Raw genomic sequence first — 17,265 nt, 5'->3', positions numbered from 1 at the left:
GGCACCTGGGATCCATTGGGGCACACCTGGGGGCACCTGGGGGAACCTGGGGGCACCTGGGGGCACCTGGGATCCATTGGGGCTCACCTGGGGGCACCTGGCTGCACCTGGGCACAGCTGGGGGCACCTGGGATCCATTGGGGCTCACCTGGGGCCACCTGGGCACACTTTGGGGGGAGGGGCACACACCTGGCCCCGCCCGTGGCCGCCATCTTCTGCCTGGCCGTGTTCGTGCGGCGCGTCAACGAGCCCGTGAGTGCGCACCTGGCACACCTGGGCACGCCTGGGGACACCTGGGGGCACCTGGGTGGGCATTAAAGGGGATTTGGGGCACATCTGGGGGCACCTGGGCGGACCTGGGGGGACCTGGGGGCACCTGGGGGCACCTGGGATCCATTGGGATACACCTCGGCACACCTGGGCACACCTGGACACACCTGGGGGCACCTGGGTGGGCATTAAAGGCGATTTGGGGCACACCTGGACACAGCTGGGGGGAACCTGGGCACACCTGGGCACACCTGAGGGCACCTGGGATCCATTGGGGCACACCTGGGGGCACCTGGGGCCACCTGGGCACACTTTGGGGGGAGGGGCACACACCTGGCCCCGCCCGTGGCCGCCGTCTTCTGCCTGGCCGTGTTCGTGCGGCGCGTCAACGAGCCCGTGAGTGCGCACCTGGCACACCTGGGCACGCCTGGGGGCACCTGGGGGCACCTGGGGGCACCTGGGTGGGCATTAAAGGGGATTTGGGGCACATCTGGGCACACCTGGGCGCACCTGGGGGCACCTGGGCACACCTGGGATCCATTGGGATACACCTGGGGGCACCTGGGGAGAACCTGGAAACACCTGGGCACGCCTGGGGGCACCTGGGGGCAACTGGGTGGGCATTAAAGGGGATTTGGGGCACACCTGGGCACACCTGGGTGGGCATTGAGAGGTGTTTGGGGCTCACCTGGAAACACCTGGGCACACCTGGGGGCACCTGGGATCCTTTGGGGGCACCTGGGCACACCTAGGTGGGCATTAAAGGGGGTTTGGGGCACACCTGGGCACATCTGGGGGCACCTGGGGGCGCCTGGGATCCATTGGGGCTCACCTGGGCACACCTGGAGGGGAGATGGGGGCACAGCTGGTGGCACCTGGGTGGGCATTAAAGGGGATTTGGGGCACACCTGGGCACACCTGGGGGCACCTGGGGGGAACCTGGGAGGGTTTAAAGGGTGTTTGGGGCTCACCTGGGCACACCTGGAGGGGAGATGGGGGCACCTGGGGGCACCTGGGTGGGCATTAAAGGGGGTTTGGGGCACACCTGGGCACACCTGGGCACACCTGGGGGCACCTGGGATCCATTGGGGCACACCTGGGTGGGCATTGAAAGGTGTTTGGGGCTCACCTGGGCACACCTGGGCACGCCTGGGGGCACCTGGGGGCACCTGGGTAGGGTTCAAGGGGGTTTGGGGCACACCTGGGCACACCTGGGCACACCTTGAGGGGTGGGGGAGGGGCAAAAATGGCTTTGGGGGGGGGTTGGGGGGAATTTTGGGCTCCAGGTGACCCCAAACCCCCAAATTTCCCCTCAAAATGACCCCAAACCTCTCCAATTTTAACCCTTAAATCCCCAAATTTTCCCCCTAAAACCCCCAAATTTCTCCTAAAAATGACCCCAAAACCCCCAAATTTCGGCTCTCAGGTGCTCAGGTGACCCCAAAACCCCCAAATTTTAACCCTTTCAATGACCTCAAAAATCTCCAATTTTAACCCTAAAACCCCAAATTTTCCCCCTAAAACCCCCAAATTCCACCCCAGACCCCCCAAACCCTGGGGATTTGCCCAAATTCCCGCTGTTTCTCCCCAAGGGCGCCTTCTGGGGGCTGCTGGTGGGGCTGGGGCTGGGCCTGGCCCGGCTGATCCCCGAATTTGGGGCTCCCAGGTGACCCCAAAACCCCCAAAGTTTAACCCAAAACCATCAAATTTTAACCCCAAAAGCCCCAAATTTCTCCTCGAAATGACCCCAAACCTCTCCAATTTTAACCCTTAAATCCCCAAATTTTCACCCTAAAATCCCCAAATTTCCCCTTAAAATGACCCCAAAACCCCCAAATTTCGGCTCTCAGGTGCTCAGGTGACCTCAAACCCCCAAATTTTAACCCTTTCAATGACCTCAAAAATCTCCAATTTTAACCCTAAAACCCCCAAATTTTAACCCTTAAACCCCCAAATTTTAACCCCAAAACTCCGAAATTTCTGCCCCAGGTAACCCCAAAACCCCCAAATTTCGGCTCTCAGGTGCTCAAGTGCCCCAAAACCCCCAAATTTTCACCCCAAAACCCCAAATTTCCCCTAAAAATGGCCCCTAAACCCCCAAATTTCGGCTCTCAGGTGCTCAGGTGACCCCAAAACCCCAGAATTTTAACCCTTTCAATGACCTCAAAAATCTCGAATTTTAACCCTAAACCCCCAAATTTTACCCCTAAAACCCCCAAATTTTAACCCTAAAACCCCCAAATTTTACCCCTAAAACCCCCAAATTTTAACCCTTAAACCCCCAAATTCCACCCCAGACCCCCCAAACCCTGGGGATTTGCCCAAATTCCCGCTGTTTCTCCCCAAGGGCGCCTTCTGGGGGCTGCTGGTGGGGCTGGGGCTGGGCCTGGCCCGGCTGATCCCCGAGGTGCTGCTGGGCTCGGGCTCCTGCGGGCGGCCCGGGCGCTGCCCCGCGCTGCTCTGCGGCCTGCACTACCTGCACTTCGCCGCGCTGCTCTTCCTGCTCACCTGCGGCACCGTGCTGGCCGTCTCCTGCTGCCGCCCGCCCATCCCCGACGTGCACGTCAGCGCCAGGCGTTTTTGGGGATTTTTTGGGGATTTTTTGGGGGATTTTTGGGGGATTTTTTGGGATTTTTCGGGAATTTTGCCGATTTTTTTGGGATTTTTTGGGATTTTTCTCGGAATTTTTTGGGGATTTTGGGGGATTTTGTAAGATTTTTGGGGAATTTTTGGGGATTTTGGGGGAATTTTTGGGGGATTTTTTGGGGATTTTTGGCGAATTTTTTGGGAATTTTTTGGGGATTTTTTGGGGATTTTTTGGGAATTTTGGGGGGATTTTTTGGGGGATTTTTGGGGATTTTTGGGGAATTTTTTGGGGATTTTTTGGGGATTTTTTGGGGGAATTTTTGGGGAGTTTTTTGGGAATTTTTGGGGATTTTTTGGGAATTTTGTGGATTTTTTGGGGATTTTTTGGGATTTTTTTGGGATTTTTCGGGATTTTTTTGGGGATTTTTTGGGATTTTTTTGGGGATTTTTTGGGATTTTTCTCGGAATTTTTTGGGAATTTTTGGGATTTTTTGGGAATTTTTGGGGATTTTTTGGGGATTTTTGGGGAATTTTGGGGAATTTTTTGGGATTTTTGGGGATTTTTGGAGATTTTTTGGGGATTTTTTGGGGAATTTTTGGGGGATTTTTTGGGAATTTTTGGGGGATTTTTTGGGGATTTTTTTGGATTTTTTGGGATTTTTTTTGGGATTTTTCGGGAATTTTTTTGGGAATTTTTTGGGGATTTTTTGGGATTTTTTGGGGATTTTTGGGGATTTTGGGGGAATTTTTGGGGGATTTTTTGGGAATTTTTTGGGGGAATTTTTGGGGGGTTTTTTGGGGATTTTTTGGGGATTTTCTCGGAATTTTTTGGGAATTATTTGGGATTTTTTGGGGATTTTTTAGGGATTTTTTGGGATTTTTTGCGGATTTTTTTGGGAATTTTCCGGGATTTTTTGGGGGATTTTTTGGGGATATTTTCGGAATTTTTGGGGATTTTTTTGGGGATTTTTTGGGAATTTTTTGGGATTTTTTGGGATTTTTTGGGATTTTTTTGGGAATTTTCCGGGATTTTTTTGGGGATTTTTTGGGGATATTTTCGGAATTTTTGGGGATTTTTTGGGGGATTTTTTGGGAATTTTTGGGGATTTTTTGGGATTTTTTGGGATTTTTTTTGGAATTTTTGGGGGATTTTTTGGGGGATTTTTTGGGGATATTTTCGGAATTTTTGGGGATTTTTTTGGGGATTTTTTGGGAATTTTTGGGGATTTTTTTCGGAATTTTTGGGGATTTTTTGGGACTTTTTGGGGAATTTTTGGGGGATTTTTTGAGGGATTTTTATGGATTTTTTCAGAAATTTTGGGAATTTTTTTGGAATTTTTTGGGATTTTTTGGGAGTTTTTTGGGAATTTTTGGGGATTTTTTTGGGGATTTTTTGGGAATTTTGGGGGATTTTTGGGGGATTTTTTGGGAATTTTTGGGGGATTTTTTGGGGATTTTTGGGGGATTTTTGTTGGATTTTTTGGGAATTTTTTGGGGATTTTTGGGGAATTTTTTTTGGTTTTTTGGGGATTTTTTGGGGATTTTTTGGGGATTTTGGGGATTTTTTTGGGGATTTTTGGGGATTTTTGGGGAATTTTTTGGGGATTTTTTGGGGATTTTTTTGGGAATTTTTTGGGGATTTTTTGGGATTTTTTTGGGGATTTTTTGGGAATTTTGCCGATTTTTTGGGATTTTTTTGGGGATTTTTTGGGGATTTTTTGGGGATTTTTTTTGATTTTTCTCGGAATTTTTTGGGAATTTTGGGGGATTTTGTAAGATTTTTGGGGAATTTTTGGGGATTTTTGGGGAATTTTTGGGGGATTTTTTGGGGATTTTTGGCGAATTTTTTGGGAATTTTTTGGGGATTTTTTGGGGATTTTTTGGGAATTTTTGGGGATTTTTGGGGAATTTTTTGGGATTTTTTTGGCAATTTTTTGGGATTTTTTGGGGAATTTTTTGGCAATTTTTGGGGGCATTTTTGGGGATTTTTTCGGAATTTTTTGGGATTTTTGGGGGATTTTTGAGGATTTTTTGGGATTTTTTGGGAATTTTGGGGATTTTGGGGGGATTTTTTCGCATTTTTTTCGGAATTTTTTGTGATTTTTTGGGGATTTTTGGGGAATTTTTGGGGGGATTCTTTGGGATTTTTTGGGAATTTTTTTCGGAATTTTTTTGGGATTTTTTGGGAATTTTTTTGGGAATTTTTTGGGGAATTTTTTTGGGAATTTTTGGGGATTTTTTGGGAATTTTTTGGGAATTTTTTGGGAATTATTGGGGGATTTTTGGGAAATTTTTGAGGGATTTTTGGGATTTTTTGGGAATTTTTTGGGGGATTATTGGGGGTTTTTGGATGAATTTTGGGCGGATTTGGATGAATTTGGGGTGGATTTTTGCCATTTTTGGGGTGGATTTGGGTGGATTTGGGGCGGATTTGGAGAAATTTGGGGTGGATTTTTCCATTTTTGGGGTGGATTTGGGGGGATTTGGGTGACTTTGGGGTGGATTTGGGTGAATTTGGGGTGACTTTGGGTGAATTTTGGGTGAATTTTGGGTGGATTTTGGGTGCCTTTGGGTGGATTTTGGGTGGATTTGGGTGGATTTGGGTGAATTCTGGGTGCCTTTGGGTGAATTTTGGGTGACTTTGGGTGACTTTGGGGCGGACTTTTCCATTTTTGGGGTGGATTTGGGTGCCTTTGGGTGACTTTGGGTGAATTCTGCGTGGATTTGGGTGACTTTGGGGTGGATTTGGGGCAGATTTTTCCATTTTTGGGGTGGATTTGGGTGGATTTGGGTGGATTCTGGGTGGATTTTTGGTAAATTTGGGGTGGATTTGGGGCGGATTTTTCCATTTTTGGGGTGAATTTGGGTGACTTTGGGTGAATTTGGGTGGATTTTGGGTGAATTTGGGTGAATTTTGGGTGAATTTGGGTGAATTTGGGTGGATTTTGGGTGAATTTGGGTGAATTTGGAGCAGATTTTTCCATTTTTGGGGTGGATTTGGGTGCCTTTGAGTGACTTTGGGTGAATTCTGGGTGGATTTGGGCGAATTCTGGGTGTATTTTTGTGACTTTGGGGTGGATTTGGGGCGGATTTTTCATTTTTGGGGTGACTTTGGGTGAGTTCTGGGTGGATTTTGGTGGATTTGGGGTGGATTTGAGTGGATTTTGGGTGGGTTTGGGTGAATTCTGGGTGACTTCGGGGTGGATTTGGGTGGATTTGGGTGAATTCTGGGTGGATTTGGGGCGGATTTTTCCATTTTTGGGGTGGATTGGGGTGGATTTGGTGCCTTTGGGTGAGTTCGGGGTGCCTTTGGGTGAATTTGGGTGGATTTTGGGTGACTTTGGGCGAATTCTGGGTGGATTTTCGTGACTTTGGGGTGGATTTGGGGCGGATTTTTCCATTTTTGGGGTGAATTTTGGGTGCCTTTGGGTGAGTTCGGGGTGCCTTTGGGTGAATTTTGGGGTGAATTTGGGTGAATTTGGGTGAGTTCTGGGTGCCTTTGGGTGGATTTTGGGTGGATTTGGGATGGATTTGGGTGGATTTGGGTGGATTTGGGTGAATTTGTGTGAATTTGGGTGAATTTTGGGTGGATTTGGGTGGATTTGGGAGACTTTGGGTGACTTTGGGCGAATTCTGGGTAGATTTTTGTGACTTTGGGGTGGATTTGGGGCGGATTTTTCCATTTTTGGGGTGACTTTGGGTGAGTTCTGGGTGGATTTTGGTGGATTTGGGGTGGATTTGGGTGAATTTGGGTGAATTTGGGTGAATTTGGGTGAGTTCTGGGTGCCTTTGGGTGGATTTTGGGTGGATTTGGGATGGATTTGGGTGGATTTGGGGGGATTTGGGTGGATTTGGGGGGATTTGGGTGGATTTGGGGGGATTTGGGTGAATTTGGGTGGATTTGGGTGGATTTGGGTGAATTTTGGGTGACTTTGGGTGAATTTTGGGTGAATTTTGGGTGACTTTGGGTGGATTTGGGAGACTTTGGGGCAGATTTTTTCCATTTTTGGGGTGGATTTGGTGTGGATTTGGGTGAATTTTGGGTGGATTTGGGCGACTTTGGGTGACTTTGGGCGAATTCTGGGTGGATTTTCGTTACTTTGGGGTGGATTTGGGGCGGATTTTTCCATTTTTGGGGTGACTTTGGGTGAGTTCTGGGTGGATTTTGGTGGATTTGGGGTGGATTTGGGTGGATTTGGGTGGATTTGGGTGAATTTGGGTGAATTTGGGTGACTTTGGGTGACTTTGGGGTGGATTTCGGTGACTCTGGGGTGGATTTGGGGCGGATTTTTCCATTTTTGGGGTGGATTTTGGGTGAATTTGGGTGAATTTGGGTAAATTTGGGTGAGTTTGGGTGCCTTTGCCCTCAGCTGCACAGGTTGGTGTTCAGCCTCCGGAACAGCCGCGAGCCGCGGATCGACCTGGACGGGGCCAAGGAGCCCCCGCCGAGCTCGGGGCTGCAGCTCCGCGGTCAGAGCCGAAAAACCCAAATTTGGGATTTCGGGGCCGGACCGGGGAGGCTGGGGTCTTTGGGATCCCAATTTGGGGGTTTGGGATCCAAATTTGGGAGTTTGGGATGAAAATTTGGGGGGTTGGGATCGAAATTTGGGGATTTGGGATCGAAATTTGGGGGGTTGGGATCGAAATTTGGGGGGTTGGGATCCAAGTTTGGGATTTTGGGGCCAAATCGGGGGGTCTGGGGTCTTTGGGATCCAAATCTGGGATTTTTGGGGCCAAACTGGGGAGTTTGGGATCAAAATTTGGGGGCTTGGGATCCAAATTTGGGAGTTTGGGGTTATTGGGATCCAAATTTCGGATTTTTGGGGCCAAATTGGAGAGTTTGGGGTCTTTGGGATCCGAATTTGGGGTTTGGGGTCTTTGGGATCCGAATTTGGGGTTTGGGGTCTTTGGGATCCGAATTTGGAGGTTTGGAATCCAAATTTGGGAGTTTGGGATCGAAATTTTGGAGTTTTGGGGTCTTTGGGATCAGATTTTGGGGATTTGGGATCCAAATTTGGGAGTTTGGGGCCAAATTGGGGAGTTTGGGGTCTTTGGGATCCAAATTTGGGATTTTTGGGGTCAAACTGGGGAGTCTGGGGTCTTTGGGATCCGAATTTGGGAGTTTGGGATCGAAATTTGGGGTTTTGGGATCCGAATTTGGGGGTTTTGGGGTCTTTGGGATCAAAATTTGGGGATTTGGGATGCAAATTTGGGAGTCTGGGGCCAAATTGGGGAGTTTGGGATCCGAATTTTGGGGTTTGGGGTCTTTGGGATCGAAATTTGGGATTTTTGGGGCCAAATTGGAGAGTTTGGGATCCATATTTGGGGGTTTGGGATCCAAATTTGGGATTTTTGGGGCCAAATCGGGGAGTTTGGGGTCTTTGGGATCCGAATTTAGGGGTTTGGGATCCAAATTTGGGAGTTTGGGATCAAAATTTGGGAGTTTGGGGCCAAATTTTGGGGTTTGGGGTCTTTGGGATCAAAATTTGGGGGTTTGGGATCCAAATTTGGGATTTTTGGGGCCAAATTGGGGAGTTTGGGGCCAAATCGGGGAGTTTGGGGTCTTTGGTATCCAAATTTGGGATTTTGGGATCCAACTTTGGGAGTCTGGGGTCTTTGGGATCCGAATTTGGGAGTTTGGGGCCAAATTGGGGAGTTTGGGATCCAAATTTTGGGGTTTGGGGTCTTTGGGATCGAAATTTGGGGGTTTGGGATCCAAGTTTGGGAGTTTGGGATCCAAATTTGGGAGTTTGGAGCCAAATCGGGGACTTTGGGGTCTTTGGGATCCAAATTTGGGATTTTGGGATCCAACTTTGGGAGTTTGGGGTCTTTGGGATCTGAATTTGGCATTTTTGGGGCCAAACTGGGGAGTTTGGGATCAAAATTTGGGGGCTTGGGATCAAAATTTGGGGATTTGGGATCCGAATTTGAGAGTTTGGAGCCAAATTGGGGAGTTTGGGGTTATTGGGATCCAAATTTGGGATTTTTGGGGCCAAATTGGAGAGTTTGGGGTCTTTGGGATCCGAATTTGGGGTTTGGGGTCTTCGGGATCCGAATTTGGCATTTTGGGGGCCAAATTGGGGAGTTTGGGGTCTTTGGGATCAAATTTTGGGATTTTGGGATCCGAATTTGGGGTTTGGGGTCTTTGGGATCCGAATTTGGGGGTTTGGGATCAAAATTTTGGAGTTTGGGATCGAAATTTGGGAGTTTTGGGGTCTTTGGGATCAAAATTTTGGATTTGGGATCCGAATTTGGGAGTTTGGGGCCAAATCGGGGAGTTTGGGATCCAAATTTTGGGGTTTGGGGTCTTTGGGATCCAAATTTGGGATTTTTGGGGCCAAATTGGAGAGTTTGGGATCAAAATTTGGGGGTTTTGGGGGTTTGGGATCCAAATTTGGGGATTTGGGATCCAAATTTGGGATTTTTGGGGCCAAATTGGGGAGTTTGGGGTCTTTGGGATCCGAATTTGGGATTTTTGGGGCCAAACTGGGGAGTTTGGGATCAAAATTTGGGGGTTTGGGATAAAAATTTGGGGATTTGGGATCAAAATTTGGGAGTTTGGAATCCAAATTTGGGATTTTGGGGCCAAATTGGGGAGGTTGGGGTCTTTGGGATCCGAATTTGGGATTTTTGGGGCCAAACTGGGGAGTTTGGGATCCAAATTTTGGGGTTTGGGATCAAAATTTGGGGATTTGGGATCCAAATTTGGGAGTTTTGGGGTCTTCGGGATCCGAGTTTGAGATTTTTGGGGCCAAATCGGGGAGTTTGGGGTCTTTGGGATCCGATTTTGGGAGTTTGGGATCCGAATTTGGGAGTTTGGGGCCAAATTGGGGAGTTTGGGATCCAAATTTTGGGGTTTGGGGTCTTTGGGATCGAAATTTGGGGATTTGGGATCAAAATTTGGGGGTTTGGGATCCAAGTTTGGGAGTTTGGGGCCAAATTTGGGAGTTTGGGGTCTTTGGGATCCAAATTTGGGATTTTTGGGGCCAAATTGGGGAGTTTGGGATCAAAATTTTGGGGTTTGGGATCAAAATTTGGGAGTTTGGGATCAAAATTTGGGAGTTTGGGGCCAAATTTTGGGGTTTGGGGTCTTTGGGATCAAATTTTGGGGATTTGGGATCCGAATTTGGGATTTTTGGGGCCAAATTGGGGAGTTTGGGGTCTTTGGGATCCAAATTTGGGAGTTTGGGATCGAAATTTTGGAGTTTTGGAGTCTTTGAGATCCGAATTTGGGGATTTGGGATCCAAATTTGGGATTTTGGGATCCAAATTTGGGAGTTTGGGATCGAAATTTGGGGGGGTTGGGGTTTTGGGATCCAGGTTTGGGATTTTCGGGAGTTTGGGATCCGAATTTGGGATTTTTGGGGGTCTGAGGGACCCAAATTTGGGATTTTTTGGGGTCTTTGGGATCCAAGTTTGGGATTTTCGGGGTTTTGGAATCGAATTTTTGGGGTTTGGGGCCAAATTTGGGATTTTGGGATCCAAATTTTGGGGTCTTTGGGATACAAGTCTGGGGGTTTTGGGGGTTTGGGTTCCGAATTTTGATTTTGGGATCCAAATTTGGGATTTTGGGGGTTTGGGATCCACATTTGGGAGTTTGGGGTCAAAATTTGGGAATTTGGGGTCCTATGGCTCTGAAATTTTGGGGGTTTGGGGCCAAATTTGGGATTTTTGGGGTCTTTGGATTCAAAATTTGGGATTTTTGGGGTAATTGGGATCCGATTTTTGGGGTTTTGGGGTCTCAGGGATGCAAATTTTGGGTTTTTGGGATTCAAATTTGGGATTTTGGGGGTATTTGGGATGGAAATTTGGGATTTTGGGGGGGTCTGGGGGAATTTGGAACCCCAGATCTGGGGGGGTTTGGGGCCAAATTTTGGAGTTTTGGGATCCAAATTTGGGGTTTTGGGATCCGAATTTGGGATTTTTGGGGGTCTGGGGGACCCAAATTTGGGATTTTTGGGGTTTTGGGGAATCTGGGGAGCAATATTTGCGATTTTGGGGGTATTTGGGGTTGAAAATTGGGATTTTGGGGTCTCAGGGACCCAAATTTTGGAGTTTTTGGATCCAAATTTGCAATTTTTAAGGGTCTGGGGGAATTTGGGATCGAAATTTTGGGGTTTTGGAGACCCAAATTTGGGATTTTTTGGGGTGTTTGGGATCCAAATTTGGGATTTTTGGGGTCCAGGGGAGTTTGGGACCCCAAATTTGGGGATTTTGGGGTATTTTGGGATCCAAATTTGAGATTTTGGGGTCTGGGGCACCCAAATTTTGGGGTTTTGGGGTCAAAATGTTGGGGATTTTTGGAGGGTCCAGGGGAATTTGGGGCTCAAATTTTGGGGGTTTGGGTTCCAAATTTGGGATTTTTGGGGTCTTTGGGTTCCAAATTTGGGATTTTTGGGGTCTTTGGGTTCCAAATTTGGGATTTTTGGGGTTTTTTGGGTTCCAAATTTGGGATTTTTGGGGGTCTGGGGAATTTGGGACCCCAAATTTTTGGGGATTTTGGGATTTTTTTTAACCCCAATTTTTTTTTCCCCCCAATTCCAGACTTGGAAGCGGCTCCGGGGGCGGAGCCTGGAGCAGGGGGCGTGGCCGAAGAGATGGGAGGAGCCTCGGTGGAAGCCCCGCCCCCCGAGGATCCCAAATGGAGCCGATTGGTCAACATCAACGCCCTGGTGCTGATGGGCGTGGCCTCCTTCCTGTGGGGATATTTTGCCTGAAATCCCCGGAAATAAACCCAAAATGGATTCCAAATCCTGAATTGTCTCCAATTTGTCCCAAAATTGCCCAAAAATGGTGAAAAAAGGAGAAAAAAACGGAGTGGGAAACGCCTCAAATGAACCAAAATGGCCCCAAATTGACCAAAAGGACCCAAAATGGACCCAAAATTCCCCAAAATGGTGAAAAATGGGATGGAAATGACCCAAAATGACCAAAAATGAGCCCAAAGTGACCCAAAATTGACCCAAAGTGACCCAAAATCCTCTCAAAATGACCCAAAAGGACCAAAAATGTTGAAAAATAGGATGGAAATGGCCCAAAATGACCCAAAATTGATCAAAATTGACCCAAAATGGCCCAAAATGGGTCAAAATTGAGTCAAAATTTCCCCAAAGTGGTGAAAAATGGGGGGAAATTGCCCCAAAATGACCAAAAATGACCCAAAGTGACCCAAAATCGACACAAAATTGACCCAAAATGGACCCAAAAATTTCCCCAAAAAAAGGTGAAAACTGGGATGGAAATTGCTCAAATAGACCCAAAGTGACCCAAAACGGACCCAAAATGACCCAAAATGGTGAAAAATGGGATGCAAATGGCCCAAAAAGACCCAAAATTGACCCAAAAAGACCCAAAATTGACCCAAATCGACCCAAAATTCCCCAAAATGACCCAAAATTGGTCAAAATTGAGTCAAAATTTCCCCAAATTGGCGAAAAATGGGGGGAAATTGCCCCAAAATGACCAAAAATGACCCAAAATTGACCCACAATGACCCGAAGTGACCCAAAAAGGTGAAAAATTGAATGGAAATGCCCCAAATTGACCCAAAATGACCCAAAATTGACCCAAAATCCCCTCAAAGTGACCCAAAGTTACCCAAAAAGGACCAAAAATGGTGAAAAACGGGATGGAAATGACCCAAAATTGACCCAAACTTGTCCCAAAATCCCCTCAAAGGGACCCAAAATCGACTCAAAGTGACCCCAAATGGTGAAAAATGGGATGAAAATGACCCAAAATGACCCAAAATGGACCCAAATCCACCATTTTGAACCCAAAATCTTCCCCAAATTCCTCAAGATCTTCCCCAAATTCCTCCATTTTCACCCCAAATCCACCAAATTCTCCCCAATTCCAACCAGAATTCCCCCAAATTGCCTCAAATCCCCCCAAAATTCCCGGGAATCTCCCAAAACCCCCCAAATTCCCCCCAAATTTACCCCTAAAAGCTGAAATCCCGCCCAAACTTGGCCCCAAATTGGACAAAATCCTCTCAAATTCCCCCAATTCCACCCAAAAATCCTCCTCAAAATTCACCAACATTTTCCCCAAATCCACCAAAAATCCCCCAAAATTTCCCCAATTCCCCCAAAATTTCCCCAAAATCCCCCGAAATCTCCCCAATTCCCCCAAAATCTCCCCAATTTCCCCAATTTCCACCCAAAAACGCCAAAATTCCGCCCAAATTCCAGAAAATTTTTATTTTCCGGGGCCGTTCCGTCCCCTTTAATCCCAAAAGTGGGCGTGGCTTGGCATTGGGGGGCGTGGTTCTGCTCAGGAGGCGTGGCCTGGCTGTGGCTCCGCCCACTCCAGGCGCCACTCGTCCACGGCCAGCAGGGGGCGCCGCGTGTCCCAGCCGGCGGCCTCCAGTCCTGCAGGGGGCGCCAGCGCCGTGAGAGAGGAAACCGGAAGTGCCGACCCGGAAGTGCCGACCCGGAAGTAAAAAAAAGGGAAATGAAAACACGGAAGGAAAAACATGGAAATGGAAAACCGGAAGTAAAAACCCGGAAGTATAAAACCGGAACTAACAATCCGGAAGTGAAAACCAGGAAGTGGAAAAATCGGAAGCGGCAAACCGGAAGTAGAAACCCGGAAGTGGAAATCCGGAAGCGAAAACCCGGAAATGAAAACCCGGAAGGGGGTAACCGGAAGTGGGAAACCGGAAGTGGGGATCCCGAAGCAAAAACTCGGAAGTGAAAAACCCAAAAGCAAAAAGCAGGAAGTGGAAACCCGGAAGTGACAATAGGAAGTGAAAACCCGGAAGCCAAATCCAGGAAGCAGAAAACCCGGAAGTGACAACCCGGAAGTGACAATCCAGAAGCGACAAACCGGAAGTGACACCGGAAGTGGATTGGGGGGGGATTTTTCTTTCTCAAATCCACCGGAAATTCACCAAATTCCAACGAATTCGACAAAATTCCAACAAAATCCACAAATTTTCCCCAAATTTCACAAAATTTGCCCAAATCAGCCCCGGTTCCACCCCAGGCCTCCAAAATCCCACAAATTCCCACAAATTCCAACAAATTGCCCCAAATTTTTCCCAAATTGCACAAAATCCACCCAAAATTCCCTCGAATTCCTCTCAACGTTCCTGAGAGTCCACAAAACTGCCCAAAGTTTTCCTAAATTGCAGAAAATCCACTGAGAATTCCCCCAAATTCCAGAAATTCCCCCAAATTACCCAAAATTCCACAAAATCCGCCCAAAATGTCACCAAATTCCGCCCAAAATTTTCCCAAATTCCCCCAAATTTCACCAATTGTGCCCAAATATTCCCAAAATTTCACAAAATCACCCAAAATTCCACAAATTTTGCCCAAAGTTTCCCCAAATTTCACAAAATCCACCCAAAAGTTCCCTAAATTTCATTAAATCGTCCAAAATCCCCACAAAATTCTGCTCAACATTTCACAAAATTGCCCAAAATTCTCCCAATTTCCTCAAATTCCACACAAAATTTCCCCAAATTCTCCCGATTCTGCCCAAAATTCCCCAAACTCCCAACAATTTTGCCCCAAATTTTCCCAAGTTTCTCAATATCCACCAAAAATTCCCCCCAAAAATCCCACAAATTCCACAAAATCCACCCAAAATTTCACCAGATTTGACGAAATCGCCGAAATTTCCCCATATTCCACCAGTTCTGCCCAAAGGTCCCCAAATTCCCAGAAATCCACCAAAAATTCCCCAAAATGCCACAAAATCTCCCCAAAATTCCCCAAATTCTGCTTAAAATTTCCCAAAATGCCACAAGATCCACCCAAAATTCCCCCAATTTCCCCGAAATTTCACAAAATCCACATAAAATTCCACAAGTTCCACCCAAATTTCCTCAAAATTCCACAAAATCGCCCAAAATTTGCCCGAATTTCTAAAAATTCCGCCCAAATTCCTCCCAGGACCCCTCAGATTTCTCTTAAATTCTTTCAAAATTTTTGCTTCAATTTCTCCCCAAATTTTCCAGAACGTTCCAAAAATCCTCAGAAATTTCCCCAAAACTTCCTCAAAATCCATCAAAATCCCCAAAATTCCCCTCAAAAATTACAAAATCCACCCAAAATTCCCCCAAAACCGCCAATCCCCAACCCGGAAGTGCCGCCGGAAGTGACGTCACCACCAGCACCGGAAGTCACCCCCAAAGCTGCTCCAAAACAACAAAAGAGGAAACAGGAAGTGAAACCGGAAGTGCGGCAGGAAGTGACATCATTCTCAACCCCGGAAGTTGCAAAAGAAGTAGAAAACCGGAAGCAGGAAGTAGAACCCGGAAGTGAACCGGAAGTGGGGTTTTTTTATGTTTTATCGCGATTTCGGGCGCTCTGTCGCGACAGAGGCGGCACCAACCTCGCAGGAGGGCGGGGCCCAGGTCCCGGAAGAGCCGCGAGGTCTCGGCCAGGACCCCCCAGGGAACCGCGCCCGGCGCTGGGGGAGGGGAGGGACCCGGTCAGGGCCGGAACGCCCCAAAATTCCACAAATTCACCCAAAAATTCCCCAAAATTCACCTCAAAGTTCCCCAAAATTCCACAAATTCCCCCCAAAATTCCCCAAATTCCCCCCAAAGTTCCCCAAATCCACCCCAAATTCCCCAAAATTCACCCCAAAATCCTCCCAAAATTCCCGGAATTCCCCAAATTCACCCCAAAAGTCCCAAAATTCACCCCCAAATTCCCCAAATTCACCCCAAAATTCCCAAAATCCACCCAAAAATTCCCCAAGTTTACACCCAAATTCCCCAAATTCCCCCCAAAATTCCCCGAATTCACCCCAAAATCTGCCCCAAATTCACAGAATTCCCCAAATTCATCCCAAAATTCACCCCTAAATTCCTGAAATTCCCAAAATTCACCCCAAAATTTACCCCCAAATTCTCGGGATCGCCAGAATTCAACCCAAAATCCCCCAAATTCACCCGAAAACCCGCCTGGAATTCCTGGAATTCCCAAAATTCACCCAAAAATCTGCCCCAAATTCCCAAAATTCACCCCAAAATCCTGGAATTCCCAAATAAACCCCAAAATCCGCCCGAAATTTGCCCTAGAATTCCCGGAATTCACCTCAAAATCCACCCCAAATTCCCGAAATTCCCAAATTCACCCCAAAATCCACCTGGAATTCCCAAAATTCACCCCAAAATTCCCCAAATTCACCCCAAAATCTGCTCCAAATTCCCCAAATACTCAAAATTCCCCCCAAAATTCCCCAAATTCACCCCAAATCCACCCCAAATTATCAAAATACCCAAAAATCACCCCAGAATCCGCCTGGAATATCCGGAATTCCTCAAATTCACCCCAGAATTCCCCAAATTCACCCCAAAACCCACCTGGAATTCCTGGAATTCCCAAAATTCACTCAAAAATCTGCCCCAAATTCCCAAAATTCACCCCAAAATCCTGGAATTCCCAAATAAACCCCAAAATCTGTCCCAAATTCCCAAAATTCCCCCCAGAATTCCCGGAATTCACCCCAAAATCTGTCCTAAATTCCCAGAATTCCCCAAATTCATCCCAAAATTCTGATGAAATTTCCAAAATTCCCCTCCCAAATTTTCTCAAAATTTCCAAAATTCCGCCCCAAATCCACCCAGAATTCCCCAAATTCCCCAAAATTCAAAAAAAAAAAAAAAAAAAAATTCCAAAAATCCCCTAAAAAATCCAATTTAAACCCTCCCCAAAATTTCCCCCAAATCCCGATTTAAACCCCTAAAAATCTCCCAAAAAAATCCAAGTTTCACCAAAAAAATTCCCCAAAAAATTTCCCCCAAATCCCCAAAACTTCCCAGAAAATCCTCCCCAAAAAATCCATTAAAATCCCATTTAAATTCCCCCCAAAAATTCCCAAAATTCCCCCCAAAATCCCATTTAAACCCTTAAAAAAATCCCTAAAAATCCCCAAAATTCCCCCAAAATTTCCCAGAAATCCTCCAAAAAAATCCCATTTAATTCCCCCAAAAATTCCCAAAATTCCCCCAAAAAAATCCCATTTAAATCCCTAAAAAAATCCCATTTTAACTCCAAAATTCCCCCTAAAAATTCCCAAAATTTCCTAGAAAATCCTTTTAAAAAATCTCATTTAATTTACCCAAAAAAACCCCCAAAAATTCCAAAAAATTCCCAAAATTCCCCCAAAAAATCCCCCAAAAATTCCCAATAACTCCCAAAAAATCCCCAAAAAATCCCCAAAAATTCTATTTTAACCCCAAAATTCCGATTTTAACCCCAAAATCCCCCTTGAAATTCCCCAAAATTCCCCAAATTCCCCAAATCAATCCCAAAAAATTCCCAAAAATCCCCCCAAAATTCCCCCAAACTCCCAGAAAACTCCAGAAAAATCCCCAAAAATTCAATTTTAACCCCCAAAATCCCCAAAATTCCCATTTTTAACCCCTAAAACCCACATTAAAATTTC

The 17,265-nt window shown here is 46.6% G+C and overlaps 2 protein-coding genes across 3 annotated transcripts in view; one reads left to right on the top strand and one right to left on the bottom strand.

Annotated features, from left to right (window-relative positions):
• LOC132341328 (sodium/glucose cotransporter 2-like) overlaps positions 1–11,586 on the top strand; it is a 39,981-nt gene extending 28,395 nt beyond the window's left edge. Inside the window, exons 13-15 of one of the 2 annotated variants that reach the window (XM_059872812.1) lie at positions 2,618–2,833; positions 7,227–7,326; positions 11,476–11,586. In XM_059872812.1, coding sequence (XP_059728795.1) covers positions 2,618–2,833; positions 7,227–7,326; positions 11,476–11,573 — 414 coding nt within the window. In that variant the 3' untranslated portion in view covers positions 11,574–11,586. Of the gene's footprint in view, positions 1–2,617; positions 2,834–7,226; positions 7,327–11,400 lie in introns of both variants that reach the window. The other variant, XM_059872811.1, reaches the window with a different exon arrangement.
• Positions 11,587–13,043: 1,457 nt separating this feature from the next.
• RUSF1 (RUS family member 1) overlaps positions 13,044–17,265 on the bottom strand; it is a gene marked incomplete at its 5' end in the record, with an annotated part of 36,560 nt that continues 32,338 nt past the window's right edge. Inside the window, 2 exons of the mRNA XM_059872817.1 lie at positions 13,044–13,229; positions 15,202–15,279. Of these exons, the coding sequence (XP_059728800.1) occupies positions 13,132–13,229; positions 15,202–15,279 (176 nt within the window). The remainder of the gene's footprint in view (positions 13,230–15,201; positions 15,280–17,265) is intronic.

This window comes from Haemorhous mexicanus, chromosome 38 (assembly GCF_027477595.1).
Source record: "Haemorhous mexicanus isolate bHaeMex1 chromosome 38, bHaeMex1.pri, whole genome shotgun sequence".
In the NCBI taxonomy this organism is placed as follows: Eukaryota; Metazoa; Chordata; class Aves; order Passeriformes; family Fringillidae; genus Haemorhous; species Haemorhous mexicanus.
The sequence above is the reverse complement of the archived record's forward strand: the minus strand, read 5'-3'. Positions and strand labels throughout refer to the sequence as shown.